At 45.9% G+C, this 22,559-nt stretch overlaps 1 protein-coding gene across 1 annotated transcript in view; it reads right to left on the bottom strand.

Annotated features, from left to right (window-relative positions):
* Nucleotides 1-7,110: 7,110 nt before the first annotated feature.
* Nucleotides 7,111-22,559, bottom strand: part of PCDH15 (protocadherin related 15) — a 2,681,631-nt gene continuing 2,666,182 nt past the window's right edge. Inside the window, exon 36 of the mRNA XM_069240977.1 lies at nt 7,111-7,947. Coding sequence (XP_069097078.1) covers nt 7,393-7,947 — 555 coding nt within the window. The 3' untranslated portion in view covers nt 7,111-7,392. The remainder of the gene's footprint in view (nt 7,948-22,559) is intronic.

Here is a 22,559-nt window from a genome sequence, read left to right as displayed (position 1 = left end):
GGCTCACACCCTCCACCAACCTATCTTTCTTCTTGGCAGACAGGGACATCATCTGTTGCCAGGAGCATAGTAACCTCAGACTGTTAAAAGTGAGGCTTGAGACGGTTCACATGCACGACACTCAAAGGATTCCTGTGAGTCTGCAAGTTTACCAGATAGGTGACATTGGTCTTGGGCTCCACCACCTCAAAAGGCCCAGACCACTTATCTTGGAGCTCCCTGGGCGCCACTGGGGCCATCACCCAAACCTTTTGCCCAGGCTGGAGCTCAACCAGAGTGGCATTCTGGTCATACCAGCGTTTCATGTCTTCCTGGCTTGCCTCCAGTTTCTCCTGAGCAATCCACTGGAAGCGGGCTGTCTGGTTCCTGAAAGCCAGCATGTAACTGAATACATCCTGTGGGGGTTTACTGGCAGGGGCATTCTCCAACCCCTCCTTCACCAGACTCAAAGGTCCTCTGACAGGCTGGCCATACAGTAACTCAAAGGGACTAAATCCAAGACCCTTTTGAGGCACCTCCCTGTAGACGAACAGAAGGCATAGCAAGTGGACGTTCCACTTCCACCTCAAGGGCTACGACAGGCCCATAATCATGCCTTTCAAGGTATGGTTAAATCTCTCAACCAGACCATTACTTTGGGGGTGGTAAGGAGTATTGAACGTATATGTCATACCACACTCCTTCCACAAAGACCTAATATAAGAAGATATGATGTTGGTACCCCTGTCAGAAACCCCTTCCTTGGGGAACGCCATGCGAGTAAAAATACCCATCAATGCACGTCCCACCACAGGGGCAGTGATTGATCTCAGAGAAATGGCTTCTGGGTACCGGTGGCATGGCCCACCAAGACCAGGATAAGCATGTTGGCTAAGGCTGTCTTGGGGTCCAGAGGTCCCACAATGTCAATACCTACCATCTAAAAGTGGGTACTCAACACAGGAAAAGGTTGGAGGGGATCCGTGCACCCCCCACTCTTGCCACTGGCCTGACATGTTTGGCAACACCTACAATAAGGATCTGAGTGCCTGCACATTGGGGGCCAGTAAAAGTGGATAACAAGACCCTCAAAGGTCTTGTCCTGCCCCAAATGTTCCAACAAAGGCACCTCTTCAGCCAGACCCAGTAGGAAGGCTCTGAAACACTGGGGTACCACCAGCACACGGGCTGTCCTCCCAGTAAAACAAATGTGATCCAGGCTCCTTGCCAGATGCCTGGTCTGTAGCCTGCTGCCGCAAACCCTCCAGAGTAGGACATGTCTTCTGTGTCTCACTGAATGCTTCCCTGGTGGGTTCCCCTTCCTGCTGCCACTGAGTCAGCTCAGGAACCTCCCCCAGTTCAGACACCTGCTCCCCTGTTGGCTCCAGGGCCTCCCCCTCAGGTTCAGCCTCTTCATGGACTGTGGGAACTTTTGGAGTGGGTTTCCTGTGCCCCTTGCCCTTCCCCCTTCTGGCAGACACCTGGACCACTTTTCAGGCTCCAGGGTCTCCTCTCACCCTGATGGATTGCTAAGGATCGGGTGGACACACATCCAGGCAGACCCAACATCTCCAAGTGAGATCTGTGTTCCACCTCCTTCCAAGGGGAATCCTTCAGGTTGTTGCCAAGCAGACAATACACTGGCATGGTTGGACTCCCAGCTACCCTTAAGGAACCTGAGACCACCCCCTCATTCAAAGGGAACCTGCGCCACTTTGCACAGGCGCTCCGTGTTGTCCTCTGCAACTACTTGGTGAAGTGCATGGGGAACTATCTACTCTTCTGACACCAGGTGACTCCTCACCGTGCTCACACTGGCTTCTGTGTCTCTCCGAGCCTATACTACTTTTCCATTGATGGTCACCAACTGCCTGTATTTCTTAGTGCTCTCAAGCACGAGGGTCCTCTGGACCATTTCAATGTCCCCTAGTGAGACAAGGGTTATCTCAGCTGGCTCCCACCCACCTGGAACCAACTCCTCCCCAAGAGCTACACTAGCCAACCCCTGTAACTGAGCACCAGTGGGTGCCTGTTTCCCCTTGGGATATTTGGGGTCCCCCCTGATGTGACCCACCTGATCACATGTAAAGCACTTGTGGGGACCCTTCTCTGCAAGTTTCCCTGTAGAGATCCATGGTTTCTTCTCTACCGGAGGCTGGGAATCCTTACACTGGATACTAGGTTGGGGCCCTTTTGAGACCTCCCCCTGTTTACACTTACCCCGCACTTCTTCTGATGGGGACCATGCCCACACTTGGGCATGGTATTCTCCGTACCTCTTCTGGACCCTAGTGCTCTCCCATCGTTCAGCTTCCTGTGCAAGCTTTCTGTGCTCAGTCAGCTTGCTGTCAATTAGGTGGTGGCGCAGCTCTGGAAAACAAAGACTGGACAAATGCTCCCAAGCAATCACATTGTACAACCCCTCATAAGTTGTCACCTTGCTGCCCTTCATCCAACTATCCAGTGAACTGCAGTAAAAGTAAACACATTCCAACCAAGTAGGGGATGCCTTCTTTTTGTAGGACCTAAACGTATCCTGGTAGTACTCACGGGTGAGCCCTTATATTGTGAGAAGGGCATCCTTCATGTTAGAGTAGGTGAGCCCCTGAGGATCCCCTAAGGATGTCAGTGTGCCTCCCTTCTACCTCAAATTGCTTCCACCGACCCGTCCCTCAATGTGCTTCAGGGACCGTGTTCATGTGGAGAGCTGACTCATACCCCCTAAACCACGGATATATGTCATCCTCCCTCTTGTAACCTTTCACTAAGTCCTGCGGAATGTGTACCCTTCTTTCAGGCTGCACTGAGGTACTGCAGCCACCATCTCTACTAGGCTGGCTCCTCTGATCTAGTTCCCTAAAACTTAGCCCATGAACCAGGAGCAGCTTCTTCTCTTCTATGGACAGTTTCCTCTCCTCCATTTCCCTCTCCATTTTCATCCTCAACTTCTCTAACTCCAACTGGTGAGCCCTCTCTGCCTGTCTTACCCTTGGATGACACACTGCTACCTGCCCTGGAGACCCTCCCCTCAGGCATGACAGGCATATCCACTACACCATTGTGAACACTCTGCACCTTTCATCCCTCTCCTCTGTGTGCCCCTCAGCCTCCTTGGCTGTCACGCCAGCCCACAGTGCCTTTTTCAGCTCCTCCTTCCTGGTGGACCTCTTAATGGGACAGGCAAGATCCTTACAAAACTGCTTCAGTTGAGCCACTGCATACAACTCCAGTTTCTCCAACTCAAAAACAGCTTTTGAGGACGCAGCTGATGCATCCCCAGTTTAAGACATAATAGCAAGATTCACTCCCAGATGCAACGTTCCAAGGCAGAAAAAGTTCCCAATGAGAAGTTCAAAAATAAACATAAAGATCACCAAAAATATGGAAGCAGGAAAAAAGTCCAAAAAGAGAAAAAGCAAAAATCACCAAGACAAGTAGTATGCAGTCACGTAATGGTCTGCACTGAAGACAGTAGTGTACACTTAATCACTTTATGTCAGGTACTAATACAAGTCCAATCCCAACCGCTGATCACCGATGTTGAAATGGGGTCTCTGGTTGGCAGTCAGTTTGCACTCTGTCCAAGCGGGGACCTTCACTCTAGTCAGGGTAAAGGAGAAACACACCTGGTTAACCCCCACCCCCTTGGCAGCTTAGCATGAGCAGACAGGCTTAACCCCAGAAACAATGTGCTAAGTATTTGTATCAACACACACAGTAATACAGTGAGAACACTGCAAAATGGACACCACACCAGTTTAAAAAAATAGGTCATATTTATCTAAATGAAACAAGACCAAACAACAAAAATCAAACATATACAAGTCAAGATATGAATTTTAAAAAGAATAAGAGTCTTAAACCTTAGAAAACTGGGAGAATGCTGTTGTTGTACAAAGTGCATGGTTTGCATCAAAAATAAAGCTGCACAGGCGAGCGTACATCGGAACAGTCAGAGTTGCTTTGATCCCTTACTCACAAGTGAGTGCGTGCTTCATTTCTTTCCCTGGTTGGGTCAGCGATGCGCCATTTTTCTCCCTCGCAAGAGAGCAATGTGTCGATTTCTGGAGGCTTTGCATCGATTTTTCACGCCCAGCGATGTTGCCTTGAAATCCGGTTGCACGGTGTCAGGAAACCGTGCTGCGTGGGGTTTGTGTCTTTTTCAGCAGCCGCTAGCCGGTGTTGCATATTGTTTCTCCTGCCTTGATGTGCCAATCTCCCAGCCGCGATGCAGGCAGAGTTTGATTTTAGCCATGACACCGGTGGTGCGTCGTTCATCAACTGCGTTGCAGATGGTGCATCAAACATTTCCCTGCACAGCAGTCTTTCTGTGGATTTCATTCCTTTTCCACCAGCTTTACCTTTCAAGGGCCCAGGAACTGCATGGGACACCGCTTTTTAGGGCAGGAGTCTCACTGGAGAGTCCAGGTGCTGGCAGAGGAAGTCTTTGATGGCCCTGAGGCTTCAACAACAGGAGGCAAGCTCAACTCAAGCCCTCGGAGATTCTTCTCAAGCAGGAATGTACAACAAAGTCCAGTCTTTGTCCCCTTTCACAGGCAGAAGCAGCAACTGCAGGAAGACTCAACAAAGCATAGGCATAGGCAGGGGCAGCACTTCTCCTCAGCCCTTTAACCCTTCTCCTTGGAAGAGGTTCCTCTTGAATCCTTGAAGAAATCTGATTTTCAGGGGTTTGGGTCCAATTCTTATACCCCTTTCTGCCTTTGAAGTAATCATACTTCAAAGGATAGTCTCTATTGTTCACAAGATTCTGCCTTGCCCAGGCCAGGCTCCAGGCTCACAATAGGGCATTGGAAACTGCATTGTGAGAGGGCAGGCACATCCCATTTAGGTGTATGTGACTACTCCTCCCTCCACTCTACCACAGATGGTCCATCAGGATATGCAGGCTACTCTGCAGCTCCCTTTCTCTCACTGTCTGGAGGAAATTCACACCAGTCGAACTGGCAGTCTGACCCAGACACGGAATCCACAAACAGGCAGAGTCACAGAATGGTTTATGCAAGAAAATGCCCACTTTCTAAAAGTGGCATTTTCAAACTAACAATCTAAAAAACACCTTCACTAAAAAGATGTATTTTTAAATTGTGAGTTCACATTCCCCATCCTCCATATTTCTATCTGCTCCCAAAGGGAAGCTGCACTTTAATGATATTTAAAGGCAGCCCCCATGTTCACCTATGAGAGAGATAGGCCTTGCAACAGTGAACGCTGAGTTTAGCAGTATTTCACTGTTACGACACGTAAAACACACCAGTACATGTCCCACCTTTAATGTGCACTGGACCCTTCCCATGTAGCTACCTAGGACCTACCTTAGGGGTGCACTTGCCAGGTCGGATTGGCAGTTTAAAGCTACACACACAGACACTGCAGTGGCAGGTCTGAGCCATGTTTACAGGGCTACATATGTGGGTGGCACAACAAGTGCTGCAGTCCCACTAGTAGAATTTGATTTACAGGCCCTAGGCACCTCTAGTGTACTTTGCTAGGGACTTACTAGTAAATAAAATATGCCAATCAGGAATAAGCCAATTACACATACAATTGACAAAGGAGCAATTGCACTTTAGCACTGGTCAGCAGTGGTAAAGTGACCAGAATACCAAAAACATAATCCAGCACACAGTCAAAACATGGGAAGCAGAGGCAAAAAAGACAGGGGAAACCACACCAAGGATGCCATCTCTAAGAAATATTTTATGTGCTCGTAGATGCCTTTGTGCATAGGCCACAACATCTAAAATGGAAGTAAAAAGGGAATATCCGAAGGAAGATTCATATAGGATTAATATAAATAGAAAGGGTGGTGCCCACTTTGCACTTTTGTTAGCAGGGAATTGGCCAATTCACAAAGGCGTTCAAGAGTATATAAAAGTACACCTGTAGCAATACTTCAATTTTACAAACTTGTGATGGAAAATCGAAGCAAAAGCATTTCTTTTAAGATGACAGTCAGTTATACATGTAGTCACCAGTGTAAACCAGTGTAAGCAGTTTAGTGAATGAAGTCCATGGCAAAGGAAATTCTGGGTGTGAAGACTCCTCCGGATTTAGAAGTTCCTTTCACGAATCAGAGAATTTTCATTTATCACCGGGTTATAATTCAGGAGCTGAAGTGTACTGCATCTGAATATAAACAATGTAAGGTCCCTCTGCACGTTGTGAAATAACTGGCAGCTTGAAGAGGCCATCACGAAAGGTTTCCCATTTAAGTAAGTATATTATCATAAAATTGAGGACATTCATAATGCTTCCTGCATGAACAGTGTGAAGCTGAATTTACTAAAGTGCTCTCATGGTTTGTAAACTCCTAGTGTGTAAAACAACAGAGAAGTCAGAAAAAGGAAGGGCTTTCAAGGTTGATCCAGTGGTAAGCAAAGTTGCAAAGTAATCTACAAGGTTTATTAAATGACAGGAGACTGTCTGCCAAGAGCAGGAGAGATCCTTTGCACTGGCCGGTATTTTAAAAGTTGCAACACTGGCCATTTCCCCAAATTTTAACAGGTTCGACCTGCCGATATTTATCACAAATTGCGAGAAGTGTTGAAACATTAGTTACCAGGCATATTGTACTTAACTGGGCATTTGTAATGAGGATATTAGTGTGCAATTGTCAACCAGCCAGCCAACGCAGTACGCACATTTTCAGGAAAATTATGTGTCCTACCTAAGGATAAAACTTTGCAATTTTGCCACGGTTATTTAGAAAATAATACAGTGCGCCTTTCAAAACAGCATTTTCCTTATGCCTTAACCTTGAAGAACAATTCAATACCCGTTTTCTCAATCTATTCAGTTTGAAGACAATCGTTGTCATAGTTACACATATTCAGCTGTAGGTCAAATATAAAACTATTGATCCTCCTATGACTTCCTAGTGCAGAAAACACGATCATTATCCTCCTTTTTTAGCTGCGTGAATTATATAGTGGTGTAAAAGAGTAAAGTACAAATCACAAATGAAAATTCGCGCAACATTAAAATATTCTGTCCTTCTTCACTTTGCGCATTGAATTATTCTGTCTCTGCACGATACAACCAAAGGAACGGGTTTTCATTATAAACACAATAGCGTGTATTGTGAAATATCAGCAAAGAATTGATCACTGTTTAGAAGTGGTATGAAGTTTATTTAACAATAAATCAAGTTCTGGATCATCTGCTGGATTTTAATGCTGAGTTATATGGAGTGAGAGTTTGTCAAAATAGTGTTTGGGAACAACAGTGCATTATTACAAATGTGAGTTTAATTTATCTCTATTGTATCTTGTGCATTAGAACATGTCTTCTGCCCATAGTACAAATTTCATATATTTTATTCCTAGAGTAAGAATAAAAAGTGAGGTTTATTATAAACTCAAGTAAAAATAAAACTTAAATCGATATAAAAAGTCAAAGTTTTGTCATTGGTATGTGAAGGTTGTTCCAAGGCCCCATCCACAGTTCATCCTCGTCTGATTGTGTGTGATCGCTGTGGGACTCTAAAGGCCCCTTGGTGTCCTCATTATCCACCACAGACTCCTGTTCGTCCGTGTTTCTCCCTCGGTTCACAACCAGCCTCGCTGTGGTGTTGTCTGTCCCCATAGTACTAGAGGCCAATGATACGTTAGATGGCCTTGTATTCATATTGTCATGGAGAGATGGCCCACTGGAAAATGTGTTCAGCGGGACATTCTCCTCATGTGTGACTGCCAGTTTGTCCAGTTTCTTGAAGTGCTTCCCCAACCTTAAAGGGGATGTGATTTTTAAGTTATTGGTGAGGCAAGTTCGACGGGTTCTGACTACAGATCCGTTCTGAGCTAGGTAAATGTTGCCATTGGCGGTGTTCTGTATATTTGGGTGGCTAAGGCGGTTCATCTGTGATTCAGCAGCACTTTCTTCTCCTGTTGAGCTTGTCGTCTCAAATTCACGGTCAACCACTAACTTGATTTGCTTGTTTCTGGCCCACTATGATAAATCGAAAAGAAAATTAGATCGCATTAAACAGTTTGTATCCATTTCGATATTATAAGCCATAGTCACCAAACACAGCATAAAAGCATGGGCAAAGATCTAAACACATAAATATGTTGTTTAATTCCCCTTCCTACCCTGGAGTACATTTTCGACAATTTTCCCTTGGAATGTCAACTTCCCCCTCTTTGATGGTGATTTACTAATGCAGTTTCTCAACACTCATGACAAAGATAGCTGCACTGGTAAATGGATCTATTCTTGCCAGAAATCCCTTTGTGAATTCCTGGTTGCTCTAAATGAAGTATTTTTACACACAAATTTAAAGCGGAAAATAGATTTCTGAATATACCCCTCTATGTATTCAGTTTAACAAAAAGATATAAACATAATTTCAAACACTGTTGAATTTCGGGAATTAACCTGAAAACGTCTTCAACGTTTTTAAAGCAGATATAAATAGTTTATGAGGAGCACAATTGTATTTAACCACTTTTCAACTTAACAATGTTGATGAACATTTTAGCAAGAAGACCTTTTATATTTCAATATATGTTTTATATACTATATCAGAACAAATACACCAGGTCCTTTGAGTACCTGAATGTATCTTTCATGCCTTAAATGATCAAGGTGAATGTCTGACCATTATAGGTGAGATTCGCAATTTAAAATAGAGAAAGCATACATGCACATAATTTGGTAGCAAAGTACATTTTGATCGATACAAGATTTTGTACCTGTGCACAGTGGATGCCGCTCACTCGCAGATGGACTAAGCAAAGAGTGAGGTGTGAGATGTGGTCTAGGTAATGGCAGGCAGGCTCCTGGTGGTATTTATAACACAGTGACGCAGAGCAGCCTAGAAAGTCACCTTGCTGGCTGTGTCACGGGGAAAGGCCAGGAATGTACCATATTTAAAAAACATGGCACAGTACTCTCTTTGACCCAGCGCTGGTGCCGTTTTGGCTGCCAGTGCTAATGCAGGCACCCTTACCCCATGGAAAGGTGATGCAAGAGCGACCTAACCTAAGTTATAAATATGCCCCCCCCAAGACTCGGGAGAAATGGAGCATGACCGTACTAGAGCAAGACTTAAAGCACAAAGGGTGATTCACATGCTACCTATGTCTGTTGTTTTACCTCTTACACACATTCTAAAATATGGTGTACATTTTCTGATGTTTATGTTTGGAATAGGCATAAAAAATTAATTATTTTAATTGGTCAAGACCTTGAAGTCTGCCAAGGAAACAGAAGATGTAGGGATCGGTCTAGGGTTATCATGTCATCAGGCCTTCGTTCCGGTGCTTAATTTGTAAAGAAAATCAAAAACACAAATAATTAGGCCTATCCAATGTTTTTTTTGGACTCCACTGTGGATGGTACCGAACGCTGTGGTTGATGAAGAACAAGAATGCCTAGTATTGATTCTTACTCATGTTGCGTTGCTCCACCATCCTACACTTCAGGCAGATTAACTATGTTTCGGACCAACATAGTATCAAAGCTGCTGCACTGCCATGCTTCAAAGCATGAGAGAAAGACAGCACCATATATAATAAGATATGCCACTGTTTTTTCTTCCAAGGGTGATGGGGCACCTTAGCCTACAATGCACCTATGCACACAATAACGCACCATGGTGAAAGGTTGTGTGTGCATTCTGTCAAGTACAGGTTTTGAACTGGATGGGGAACCTTCCAATTGAAAAACTTTGATTTAATACTTTCCCTTCTTTCTACGTGGGCTGTAGAGTGCTTCCATACAAAGTTTGAAGAATGATGAAACCAATAAAAGCTGTCCCCACTTTTATTCCTCAATGAAGGAGGTGTTGTTTTTGGTGCATGGTAGTAGATTGATGTTTGCAGCAATACCTGTGGGTGGCTACATGGGAATACCATGGTTCACCCTTTGTTACTGATTTCTAAGATTCACTTCCCCAGTGTAGGAGGCTGGACTGGCTTGTAGTGAGTACCAAGGGGTACTTACACCTTGCACCAGGCCCAGTTATCCCTTATTAGTGTATAGGGTGTCTAGCAGCATAGTCTGATAGATAATGGTAGCTTAGCAGAGCAGCTTAGGCTGAACTAGGAGACGAGTGAAGCTCCTACAGTACCACTAGTGTCATATGCACAATATCATAAGAAAACACAATACACAGATATACTAAAAATAAAGGTACTTTATTTTTATGACAATATGCCAAAAGTATCTCAGTGAGTACCCTCAGTATGAGGATAGCAAATATACACAAGATATATGTACACAATACCAAAATATGCAGTAATAGTATTAGAAAACAGTGCAAACAATGTATAGTTACAATAGGATGCAATGGAGACACATAGGGATAGGGGCAACACAAACCATATACTCCAAAAGTGGAATGCGAACCACGAATGGACCCCAAACCTATGTGACCTTGTAGAGGGTCGCTGGGACTATTAGAAAATAATAAGGGTTAGAAAAATAGCCCACCCCCAAGACCCTGAAAAGTGAGTGCAAAGTGCACTAAAGTTCCCCAAAGGACATAGAAGTCGTGATAGGAGAATTCTGCAGGAAAGACACAAATCAGCAATGCAACAATGATGGATTTCCAGTCGAGGGTACCTGTGGAACAAGGGGACCAAGTCCAAAAGTCACAAGCAAGTCGGAGATAGGCAGATGCCCAGGAAATGCCAGCTGTGGGTGCAAAGAAGCTGCTACTGGACAGTAGAAGCTGGAGATTCTGCAGGAACGACAAGGGCTAGGAACTTCCCCTTTGGAGGACCAATCCCCCACGCCATGGAAAGTTGTGCAGAAGTGTTTTCCTGAAGAAAGACCGCCAACAAGCCTTGCTAGCTGCAAATCGTGCGGTTCGGGTTTTTGGATGCTGCTGTGGCCCAGGAGGGACCAGGATGTCGCCAATTGCGTCTGGGAACAGAGGGGGCATCGAGCAAGACAAGGAGCCCTCTCAGAAGCAGGCAGCACCAGCAGAAGTGCCAGAACTGGCTCTACAAAGTGGAGAGAAACGGTGCTCACCCGAAGTCGCACAAAGGAGTCCCACGTCGCCGGAGGACAACTTAGGAGGTCGTGCAATGCAGGTTAGAGTGCCGTGGACCCAGGCTGGACTGTGCACAAAGGATTTCCGCCGGAAGTGCACGGAGGCCGGAGTAGCTGCAAAAGTCGTGGTTCCCAGCAATGCAGTCTGGCGTGGGGAGGCAAGGACTTACCTCCACCAAACTTGGACTGAAGAGTCACTGGACTGTGGGAGTCACTTGGACAGAGTTGCTGGATTCAAGGGACCTCGCTCGTCGTGCTGAGAGGAGACCCAGGGTACCGGTGATGCAGTTCTTTGGTGCCTGCGGTTGCAGGGGGACGATTCCGTTGACCCACTGGAGATTTCTTCGGAGCTTCTAGTGCAGAGAGGAGGCAGACTACCCCCACAGTATGCACCACCAGGAAAACAGTCGAGAAGGCGGCAGGATCAGCGTTACAGAGTTGCAGTAGTCGTCTTCGCTACTTTGTTGCAGTTTTGCAGGCTTCCAGCGCAGTCAGCAGTCGATTCCTTGGAAGAAGGTGAAGAGAGAGATGCAGAGGAATGCGGATGAGCTCTTGCATTCGTTATCTAAGGAAATCCCCAAAGCAGAGACCCTAAATAGCCAGAAAAGAGGGTTTGGCTACTTAGGAGAGAAGATAGGCTAGCCACACCTGAAGGAGCCTATCAGAAGGAGTCTCTGACGTCACCTGCTGGCACTGGCCACTCAGAGCAGCCCAGTGTGCCAACAGCACCTCTGTTTCTAAGATGGCAGAGGTCTGGAGCACACTGGAGGAGCTCTGGGCACCTCCCAGGGGAGGTACAGGTCAGGGGAGTGGTCACTCCCCTTTCCTTTGTCCAGTTTCGCGCCAGAGCAGGGCTAAGGGGTCCCTGAACCGGTGTAGACTGGCTTATGCAGAAATGGGCACCAAATGTGCCCATGAAAGCATTTCCAGAGGCTGGGGGAGGCTACTCCTCCCCTGCCTTCACCCCATTTTCCAAAGGGAGAGGGTGTAACACCCTCTCTCAGAGGAAGTTCTTTGTTCTGCCATCCTGGGCCAGGCCTGGCTGGACCCCAGGAGGGCAGAAGGCTGTCTGAGGGGTTGGCAGCAGCAGCAGCTGCAGTGAAACCCCAGGAAAGGCAGTTTGGCAGTACCAGGGTCTGTGCTAAAGACCACTGGGATCATGGGATTGTGCCAACTATGCCAGGATGGCATAGAGGGGGCAATTCCATGATCATAGACATGTTACATGGCCATATTCGGAGTTACCATTGTGAAGCTACATATAGGTAGTGACCTATATGTAGTGCACGCGTGTAATGGTGTCCCCGCACTCACAAAGTCCGGGGAATTGGCCCTGAACAATGTGGGGGCACCTTGGCTAGTGCCAGGGTGCCCTCACACTAAGTAACTTTGCACCTAACCTTTACCAGGTAAAGGTTAGACATATAGGTGACTTATAAGTTACTTAAGTGTAGTGTAAACTGGCTGTGAAATAACGTGGACGTTATTTCACTCAGGCTGCAGTGGCAGGCCTGTGTAAGAATTGTCAGAGCTCCCTATGGGTGGCAAAAGAAATGCTGCAGCCCATAGGGATCTCCTGGAACCCCAATACCCTGGGTACCTCAGTACCATATACTAGGGAATTATAAGGGTGTTCCAGTAAGCCAATGTTAATTTGTAAAATTGGTCACTAGCCTGTTAGTGACAATTTGTAAAGAGAGAGCATAACCACTGAGGTTCTGGTTAGCAGAGCCTCAGTGAGACAGTTAGGCATCACACAGGGAACACATACCTATAGGTCACAAACTTATGAGCACTGGGGTCCTGACTAGCAGGGTCCCAGTGACACATAACAAACATACTGAAAAAATAGGGTTTTCACTATGAGCACTGGGCCCTGGCTAGCAGGATCCCAGTGAGACAATGAAAACACCCTGACATACACTCACAAACAGGCCAAAAGTGGGGGTAACAAGGCTAGAAAGAGGCTACTTTCTCACACAACCCCACCCCCCCAAACGAAGGACAATAAGGGTAACCTTGGCCAGTTGAGACTTTATTGTCTAAGTGGTGATAAGTAGAGAGTAGCTCTGCAATAGACTGGTTACTCCCTTTATCATCCACTATATGGTTACTTCCCTGTGGGGATGTAAACCACCCTGTTTGAAGTTTTTTAGCTAAGCAACAATGTGAAGATGTATTTTCAGAGTTTCTATCAGTAAGTTTTAGTTTAGAGCGGTGGGAATTATCCACTGAGCCTATTTGTAATGATGGAAATGCCAGACAGGGATGCTGTCTCAGTAAAGCCATAGCTGGGCAAAAACTTTGTCCATATGGCTGGAAGAGAGAACAGGGATGCTGTTTCTCTTGGGTTGGAGCAGGGCAGGGATGCTGTCCTATGAGCTCCACACTAGGGCAGGGATGCTGTCCTAAGTGTTGTGAGGCAGTGCAGAGTTTCTGCACTAAAGTTTCTCTGGGAGGGTTGGAGGGATGCTCCATGTTAACTAAAATGGTGCTCTTTTTCTCTCCAATGTTACTTATCCCACAGAGAGGTACTTCTACCTCAGGGAGTCCAGCTTTGCCAGCTGATGATTCCCTTGGAACAGGTGCCACCCCAGGAGAGGTTTCTCCCACCACAGGAATGGTATCCTGAATGGTAGAGTGGTTAGGGGATACTGTGATACCCTTTTTACCTGTTGATGGAGAGGAATCCTGAGTTTTCAGGCCTTCTCTCCTTTGCTTTTTCATTTCAGTAGAAATGAGAGGGAACAATTCCTCAGGGATGCCCAGCATGGCTGCATGGGCATAAAACTCTACATCAGCCCAACCTGAGGCCTCTATGTCATTACCTAAGAGACAATCTACAGGTAAGCTAGGTGATACTACCACCTGCTTAGGGCCAGTAACTCCACCCCAACTAAACTGAATTATAGCTAAGGGAAGAAACTTAGTGGAGTTATGGACATCAATAATCTTATACTGTTGTCCAATGATGTGTTGATCAGGGTGCACTAGGTTTTCAGTCACCAAAGTGATACTGGCACCTGTGTCCCTGTAGGCCAAGGCCTCAACACCATTTATTGAAACTGTCTGCCTGTACTTATCCATTGTAAGGGGACAAGCAGCCAGTGTGGCAAGGCCAATGCCACTAGGTGTGACAGAAACTGTCTTGGGACTGACTACCCCAATTTCTACTATGGACCCATAAGTGAACCCAACTACACCCTTAACTTGACTGTTGCCAGCAGTCCCACCACTAGTACCACTACTGCTAGGGGCACTATAGCTTGATGTATTAGTGGTGGTAGGCTCAGGGGGTTTACCTGGACAGGACTTATCCCCTGGCCTATGGCCTCTATTTTTACACACAAAGCACCAAGGCTTTTTAAATTGTGTAGGTTGAGAAGAAGAGGAAGAATTAGTTTTATCCCCACCCCCTGAAGAGTGTTTAAGATTTGAAGTGGGATCTTTGGTTTTACCCTTATCCCCATGCTTATCTTGAGATTTTTCACCATCTTTCTTCTTGTTGTTCTCTTTGTCACCCCCTGTATGAACTTTTCTGTTCACCCTTGTTCTGACCCATTTGTCTGCCTTCTTTCCCAATTCTTGGGGAGAGGTCAGATCAGAGTCCACCAAGTACTGGTGCAACAAATCAGACACACAATTATTAAGAATATGCTCTCTCAGGATCAAGTTATACAGGCTGTCATAATCAGTAACTTTACTGCCATGTAACCACCCCTCCAAGGCCTTCACTGAATGGTCAATGAAATCAACCCAGTCTTGTGAAGACTCCTTTTTGGTCTCTCTGAACTTTATCCTGTATTGTTCAGTGGTTAAGCCATAACCATCCAGGAGTGCATTCTTAAGAACTTTGTAATCATTAGCTTCATTTTCTTTCACAGTAAGGAGCCTATCCCTACCTTTTCCACTAAATGATAGCCATAGGATAGCAGCCCACTGCCTTTGAGGGACATCCTGTACAGCACAGGCCCTCTCAAGTACAGCAAACCACTTGTTAATGTCATCCCCCTCCTTATAAGGGGGAACTATCTTGTGCAGATTCCTGGAATCATGCTCTTTTGCAGGATGACTATGGGGAATACTGCTGCTGCCACCATGGGTTTCTAAACCCAACTTCTGTCTCTCCTTCTCTACTTCTAAAGTCTGTCTATCCAAATCCAGCTGTTGCTTCTTGAGCTTCAGTCTGGTTTGTTCCACTCTCAATCTATTGAGCTCCGTTTCTAACAATCTGTCATCAGGGTGGGTGGGAGGGACATGTCTTGAAACTGAAGTATGATGAGAATGGACAGAAGGAGACCTGTCCCTTACAGAGGGCACCCTAACAGCTTGGCTAACAGAAACATCATTTCTACTGTGATGAGAATGAATGCTCTTGCTATGATGTGAGACAACACTATTTGTATGGTGTGACTCAACATCAGTACCAACTATGCTAGACTGTCTAGTAATGGGCAGGCTTGGAAATTTCTTTCCTGAATCTTTTCCTGGGGGAGTCCCTGGATCAGATTGGGAACCATTAGCTACTTTTTCAACAGATGGGGCACTTTTAGCCTTATCTTGTTCTCTAAGCATGTTAAGTAACAATTCCAAGGAAGGATTCTTCCCTACACTCAAACCTCTTTCTACACAGAGACTCCTTGCTCCTTTCCAGCTAAGGTGGTCATATGCAAGTTTGGACAGATCAACATTTTGGCCTGTGCCAGACATTTTTAGAAAGAGTTAAAATGATAGAAAAAGGATAAAAAGTTTGTCAGAGCTTTTTAGAAAGACAGAGAAAAAAAACTTTTTAAACTTTTAAGAACTTTTTAGAAAGTTAGAAGTACTTTTCAGCACTTAGAAAAGAGTGAAAAGAGGAAATGCAAAACTTTTTGGTTATGTGTATATACACTGAACTTGTTTTGTATATTTTTCTCTTACGAAAAGTACAATGACAAGAGTGGTAAGTAGTCTCAAAGCACTTATCCCACCGCTGCACAACCAATGTAGGAGGCTGGACTGGCTTGTAGTGAGTACCAAGGGGTACTTACACCTTGCACCAGGCCCAGTTATCCCTTATTAGTGTATAGGGTGTCTAGCAGCATAGGCTGATAGATAATGGTAGCTTAGCAGAGCAGCTTAGGCTGAACTAGGAGACGAGTGAAGCTCCTACAGTACCACTAGTGTCATATGCACAATATCATAAGAAAACACAATACACAGATATACTAAAAATAAAGGTACTTTATTTTTATGACAATATGCCAAAAGTATCTCAGTGAGTACCCTCAGTATGAGGATAGCAAATATACACAAGATATATGTACACAATACCAAAATATGCAGTAATAGTATTAGAAAACAGTACAAACAATGTATAGTTACAATAGGATGCAATGGAGACACATAGGGATAGGGGCAGCACAAACCATATACTCCAAAAGTGGAATGCGAACCACGAATGGACCCCAAACCTATGTGACCTTGTAGAGGGTCACTGGGACTATTAGAAAATAGTAAGGGTTAGAAAAATAGCCCACCCCAAGACCCTGAAAAGTAAGTGCAAAGTGCACTACAGTTCCCCAAAGGACATAGAAGTCGTGATAGGGGAATTCTGCAGGAAAGACACAAATCAGCAATGCAACAACAATGGATTTCCAGTCGAGTGTACCTGTGGAACAAGGGGACCAAGTCCAAAAGTCACAAGCAAGTCGGAGATGGGCAGATGCCCAGGAAATGCCAGCTGTGGGTGCAAAGAAGCTGCTACTGGACAGTGGAAGCTGGAGATTCTGCAGGAACGACAAGGGCTAGGAACTTCCCCTTTGGAGGACCAATCCCCCACGCCATGGAAAGTTGTGCAGAAGTGTTTTCCTGAAGAAAGACCGCCAACAAGCCTTGCTAGCTGCAAATCGTGCAGTTAGGGTTTTTGGATGCTGCTGTGGCCCAGGAGGGACCAGAATGTCGCCAATTGCGTCTGGGGACAGAGGGTGCGTCGAGCAAGACAAGGAGCCCTCTCAGAAGCAGGCAGCACCCGCAGAAGTGCCAGAACAGGCACTACAAAGTGGAGAGAAATGGTGCTCACCCAAAGTCGCACAAAGGAGTCCCACGTCGCCGGAGGACAACTTAGGAGGTCGTGCAATGCAGGTTAGAGTGCCGTGGACCCAGGCTGGACTGTGCACAAAGGATTTCCTCCTGAAGTGCACGGAGACCGGAGTAGCTGCAAAAGTCGCTGTTCCCAGCAATGCAGTCTGGCGTGGGGAGGCAAGGACTTACCTCCACCAAACTTGGACTGAAGAGTCACTGGACTGTGGGAGTCACTTGGACAGAGTTGCTGGATTCAAGGGACCTCGCTCGTCGGGCTGAGAGGAGACCCAGGGTACTGGTGATGCAGTTCTTTGGTGCCTGCGGTTGCAGGGGGACGATTCCGTCGACCCACGGGAGATTTCTTCTGAGCTTCTAGTGCAGAGAGGAGGCAGACTACCCCCCCCAGCATGCACCACCAGGAAAACAGTTGAGAAGGCGGCAGGATCAGCGTTACAGAGTTGCAGTAGTCGTCTTCGCTACTTTGTTGCAGTTTTGCAGGCTTCCAGCGCAGTCAGCAGTCGATTCCTTGGCAGAAGGTGAAGAGAGAGATGCAGAGGAAGGCGGATGAGCTCTTGCATTCGTTATCTAAGGAAATCCCCAAAGCAGAGACCCTAAATAGCCAGAAAAGAGGGTTTGGCTACTTAGGAGAGAAGATAGGCTAGCCACACCTGAAGGAGCCTATCAGAAGGAGTCTCTGACGTCACCTGCTGGCACTGGCCACTCAGAGCAGCCCAGTGTGCCAGCAGCACCTCTGTTTCTAAGATGGCAGAGGTCTGGAGCACACTGGAGGAGCTCTGGGCACCTCCCAGGGGAGGTACAGGTCAGGGGAGTGGTCACTCCCCTTTCCTTTGTCCAGTTTCGCGCCAGAGCAGGGCTAAGGGGTCCCTGAACCGGTGTAGACTGGCTTATGCAGAAATGGGCACCAAATGTGCCCATGAAAGCATTTCCAGAGGCTGGGGGAGGCTACTCCTCCCCTGCCTTCTCACCATTTTCCAAAGGGAGAGGGTGTAACACCCTCTCTCAGAGGAAGTTCTTTGTTCTGCCATCCTGGGCCAGGCCTGGCTGGACCCCAGGAGGGCAGAAGGCTGTCTGAGGGGTTGGCAGCAGCAGCAGCTGCAGTGAAAACCCAGGAAAGGCAGTTTGGCAGTACCAGGGTCTGTGCTACAGACCACTGGGATCATGGGATTGTGCCAACTATGCCAGGATGGCATAGAGGGGGCAATTCCATGATCATAGACATGTTACATGGCCATATTCGGAGTTACCATTGTGAAGCTACATATAGGTAGTGACCTATATGTAGTGCACGCGTGTAATGGTGTCCCCGCACTCACAAAGTCCGGGGAATTGGCCCTGAACAATGTGGGGGCACCTTGGCTAGTGCCAGGGTGCCCTCACACTAAGTAACTTTGCACCTAACCTTTACCAGGTAAAGGTTAGACATATAGGTGACTTATAAGTTACTTAAGTGCAGTGTAAAATGGCTGTGAAATAACGTGGACGTTATTTCACTCAGGCTGCAGTGGCAGGCCTGTGTAAGAATTGTCAGAGCTCCCTATGGGTAGCAAAAGAAATGCTGCAGCCCATAGGGATCTCCTGGAACCCCAATACCCTGGGTACCTCAGTACCATATACTAGGGAATTATAAGGGTGTTCCAGTAAGCCAATGTTAATTTGTAAAATTGGTCACTAGCCTGTTAGTGACAATTTGTAAAGAGAGAGCATAACCACTGAGGTTCTGGTTAGCAGAGCCTCAGTGAGACAGTTAGGCATCACACAGGGAACACATACCTATAGGTCACAAACTTATGAGCACTGGGGTCCTGACTAGCAGGGTCCCAGTGACACATAACAAACATACTGAAAACATAGGGTTTTCACTATGAGCACTGGGCCCTGGCTAGCAGGATCCCAGTGAGACAGTGAAAACACCCTGACATACACTCACAAACAGGCCAAAAGTGGGGGTAACAAGGCTAGAAAGAGGCTACTTTCTCACACAACCCCCCCCCCCCAAATGAAGGACAATAAGGCTAACCTTGGCCAGTTGAGACTTTATTGTCTAAGTGGTGATAAGTAGAGAGTAGCTCTGCAATAGACTGGTTACTCCCTTTATCATCCACTATATGGTTACTTCCCTGTGGGGATGTAAACCACCCTGTTTGAAGTTTTTTAGCTAAGCAACAATGTGAAGATGTATTTTCAGAGTTTCTATCAGTAAGTTTTAGTTTAGAGAAGTGGGAATTATCCACTGAGCCTATTTGTAATGATGGAAATGCCAGACAGGGATGCTGTCTCAGTAAAGCCATAGCTGGGCAAAAACTTTGTCCATATGGCTGGAAGAGAGAACAGGGATGATGTTTCTCTTGAGTTGGAGCAGGGCAGGGATGCTGTCCTATGAGCTCCACACTAGGGCAGGGATGCTGTCCTAAGTTTCTCTGGGAGGGTTGGAGGGATGCTCCATGTTAACTAAAATGGTGCTCTTTTTCTCACCAATGTTAGTTGTCCCACAGAGAGGTACTTCTACCTCAGGGAGTCCAGCTTTGCCAGCTGATGATTCCCTTGGAACAGGTGCCACCCCAGGAGAGGTTTCTCCCACCACAGGAATGGTATCCTGAATGGTAGAGTGGTTAGGGGATACTGTGATACCCTTTTTACCTGTTGATGGAGAGGGATCCTGAGTTTTCAGGCCTTCTATCCTTTGCTTTTTCATTTCAGTAGAAATGAGAGGGAACAATTCCTCAGTGATACTGGCACCTGTGTCCCTGTAGGCCAAGGCCTCAACACCATTTATTGAAACTGTCTGCCTGTACTTATCCATTGTAAAGGGACAAGCAGCCAGTGTGGCAAGGCCAATGCCACTAGGTGTGACAGAAACTGTCTTGGGACTGACTACCCCAGTTTCTACTATGGACCCATAAGTGAACCCAACTACACCCTTAACTTGACTGTTGCCAGCAGTCCCACCACTAGTACCACTACTGCTAGGGGCACTAGAGCTTGATGTATTAGTGTTGGTAGGCTCAGTGGGTGTACCTGGACAGGACTTATCCCCTGGCCTATGGCCTCTATTTTTACACACAAAGCACCAAGGCTTTTTAAATTGTGTAGGTTGAGAAGAAGAGGAAGAATTAGTTTTATCCCCACCCCCTGAAGAGTGTTTAAGATTTGAAGTGGGATCTTTGTTTTTACCCTTATCTCCATGCTTATCTTGAGATTTTTCACCATCTTTCTTCTTGTTGTTCTCTTTGTCACCCCCTGTATGAACTTTTCTGTTCACCCTTGTTCTGACGCATTTGTCTGCCTTCTTTCCCAATTCTTGGGGAGAGGTCAGATCAGAGTCCACCAAGTACTGGTGCAACAAATCAGACACACAATTATTAAGAATATGCTCTCTCAGGATCAAGTTATACAGGCTGTCATAATCAGTAACTTTACTGCCATGTAACCACCCCTCCAAGGCCTTCACTGTATGGTCAATGAAATCAACCCAGGCTTGTGAAGACTCCTTTTTGGTCTCTCTGAACTTTATTCTGCATTGTTCAGTGGTTAAGCCATAACCATCTAGGAGTGCATTCTTAAGAACTTTGTAATCATTAGCTTCATTTTCTTTCACAGTAAGGAGCCTATCCCTACCTTTTCCACTAAATGATAGCCATAGGATAGTAGCCCACTGCCTTTGAGGGACATCCTGTACAGCACAGGCCCTCTCAAGTGCAGCAAACCACTTGGTAATGTCATCCCCCTCCTTATAAGGGGGAACTATCTTGTGCAGATTCCTGGAATCATGCTCTTTTGCAGGATGACTATGTGGAATACTGCTGCTGCCACCATGGGTTTCTAAACCCAACTTCTGTCTCTCCTCTACTTCTAAAGTCTGTCTATCCAAATCCAGCTGTTGCTTCTTGAGCTTCAGTCTGGTTTGTTCCACTCTCAATCTATTGAGCTCCCTTTCTAACAATCTGTCATCAGGGTGGGTGGGAGGGACATGTCTTGAAACAGAAGTATGATGAGAATGGACAGAAGGAGACCTGTCCCTTACAGAGGGCACCCTAACAGCTTGGCTAACAGAAACATCATTTCTACTGTGATGAGAATGAATGCTCTTGCTATGATGTGAGACAACACTATTTGTATGGTGTGACTCAACATCAGTACCAACTATGCTAGACTGTCTAGTAATGGGCAGGCTTGGAAATTTCTTTCCTGAATCTTTTCCTGGGGGAGTCCCTGGATCAGATTGGGAACCATTAGCTACTTTTTCAACAGATGGGGCACTTTTAGCCTTATCTTGTTCTCTAAGCATGTTAAGTAACAATTCCAAGGAAGGATTCTTCCCTACACTCAAACCTCTTTCTACACAGAGACTCCTTGCTCCTTTCCAGCTAAGGTGGTCATATGCAAGTTTGGACAGATCAACATTTTGGCCTGTGCCAGACATTTTTAGAAAGAGTTAAAGTGATAGAAAAAGGATAAAAAGTTTGTCAGAGCTTTTTAGAAAGACAGAGAAAAAAAACTTTTTAAACTTTTAAGAACTTTTTAGAAAGTTAGAAGTACTTTTCAGCACTTAGAAAAGAGTGAAAAGAGGAAATGCAAAACTTTTTGGTTATGTGTATATACACTGAACTTGTTTTGTATATTTTTCTCTTACGAAAAGTACAATGACAAGAGTGGTAAGTAGTCTCAAAGCACTTATCCCACCGCTGCACAACCAATGTAGGAGGCTGGACTGGCTTGTAGTGAGTACCAAGGGGTACTTACACCTTGCACCAGGCCCAGTTATCCCTTATTAGTGTATAGGGTGTCTAGCAGCATAGGCTGATAGATAATGGTAGCTTAGCAGAGCAGCTTAGGCTGAACTAGGAGACGAGTGAAGCTCCTACAGTACCACTAGTGTCATATGCACAATATCATAAGAAAACACAATACACAGATATACTAAAAATAAAGGTACTTTATTTTTATGACAATATGCCAAAAGTATCTCAGTGAGTACCCTCAGTATGAGGATAGCAAATATGCACAAGATATATGTACACAATACCAAAATATGAAGTAATAGTATTAGAAAACAGTGCAAACAATGTATAGTTACAATAGGATGAAATGGAGACACATAGGGATGGGGCAACACAAACCATATACTCCAAAAGTGGAATGCGAACCACGAATGGACCCCAAACCTATGTGACCTTGTAGAGGGTCGCTGGGACTATTAGAAAATAGTAAGGGTTAGAAAAATAGCCCACCCCAAGACCCTGAAAAGTGAGTGCAAAGTGCACTAAAGTTCCCCAAAGGACATAGAAGTCGTGATAGGGGAATTCTGCAGGAAAGACACAAATCAGCAATGCAACAATGATGTATTTCCAGTCAAGGGTACCTGTGGAACAAGGGGACCAAGTCCAAAAGTCACAAGCAAGTCGGAGATGGGCAGATGCCCAGGAAATGCCAGCTGTGGGTGCAAAGAAGCTGCTACTGGACAGTAGAAGCTGGAGATT

This window comes from Pleurodeles waltl, chromosome 6 (genome assembly GCF_031143425.1).
Source record: "Pleurodeles waltl isolate 20211129_DDA chromosome 6, aPleWal1.hap1.20221129, whole genome shotgun sequence".
NCBI classification, from domain to species: Eukaryota; Metazoa; Chordata; class Amphibia; order Caudata; family Salamandridae; genus Pleurodeles; species Pleurodeles waltl.
The sequence above is the reverse complement of the archived record's forward strand: the minus strand, read 5'-3'. Positions and strand labels throughout refer to the sequence as shown.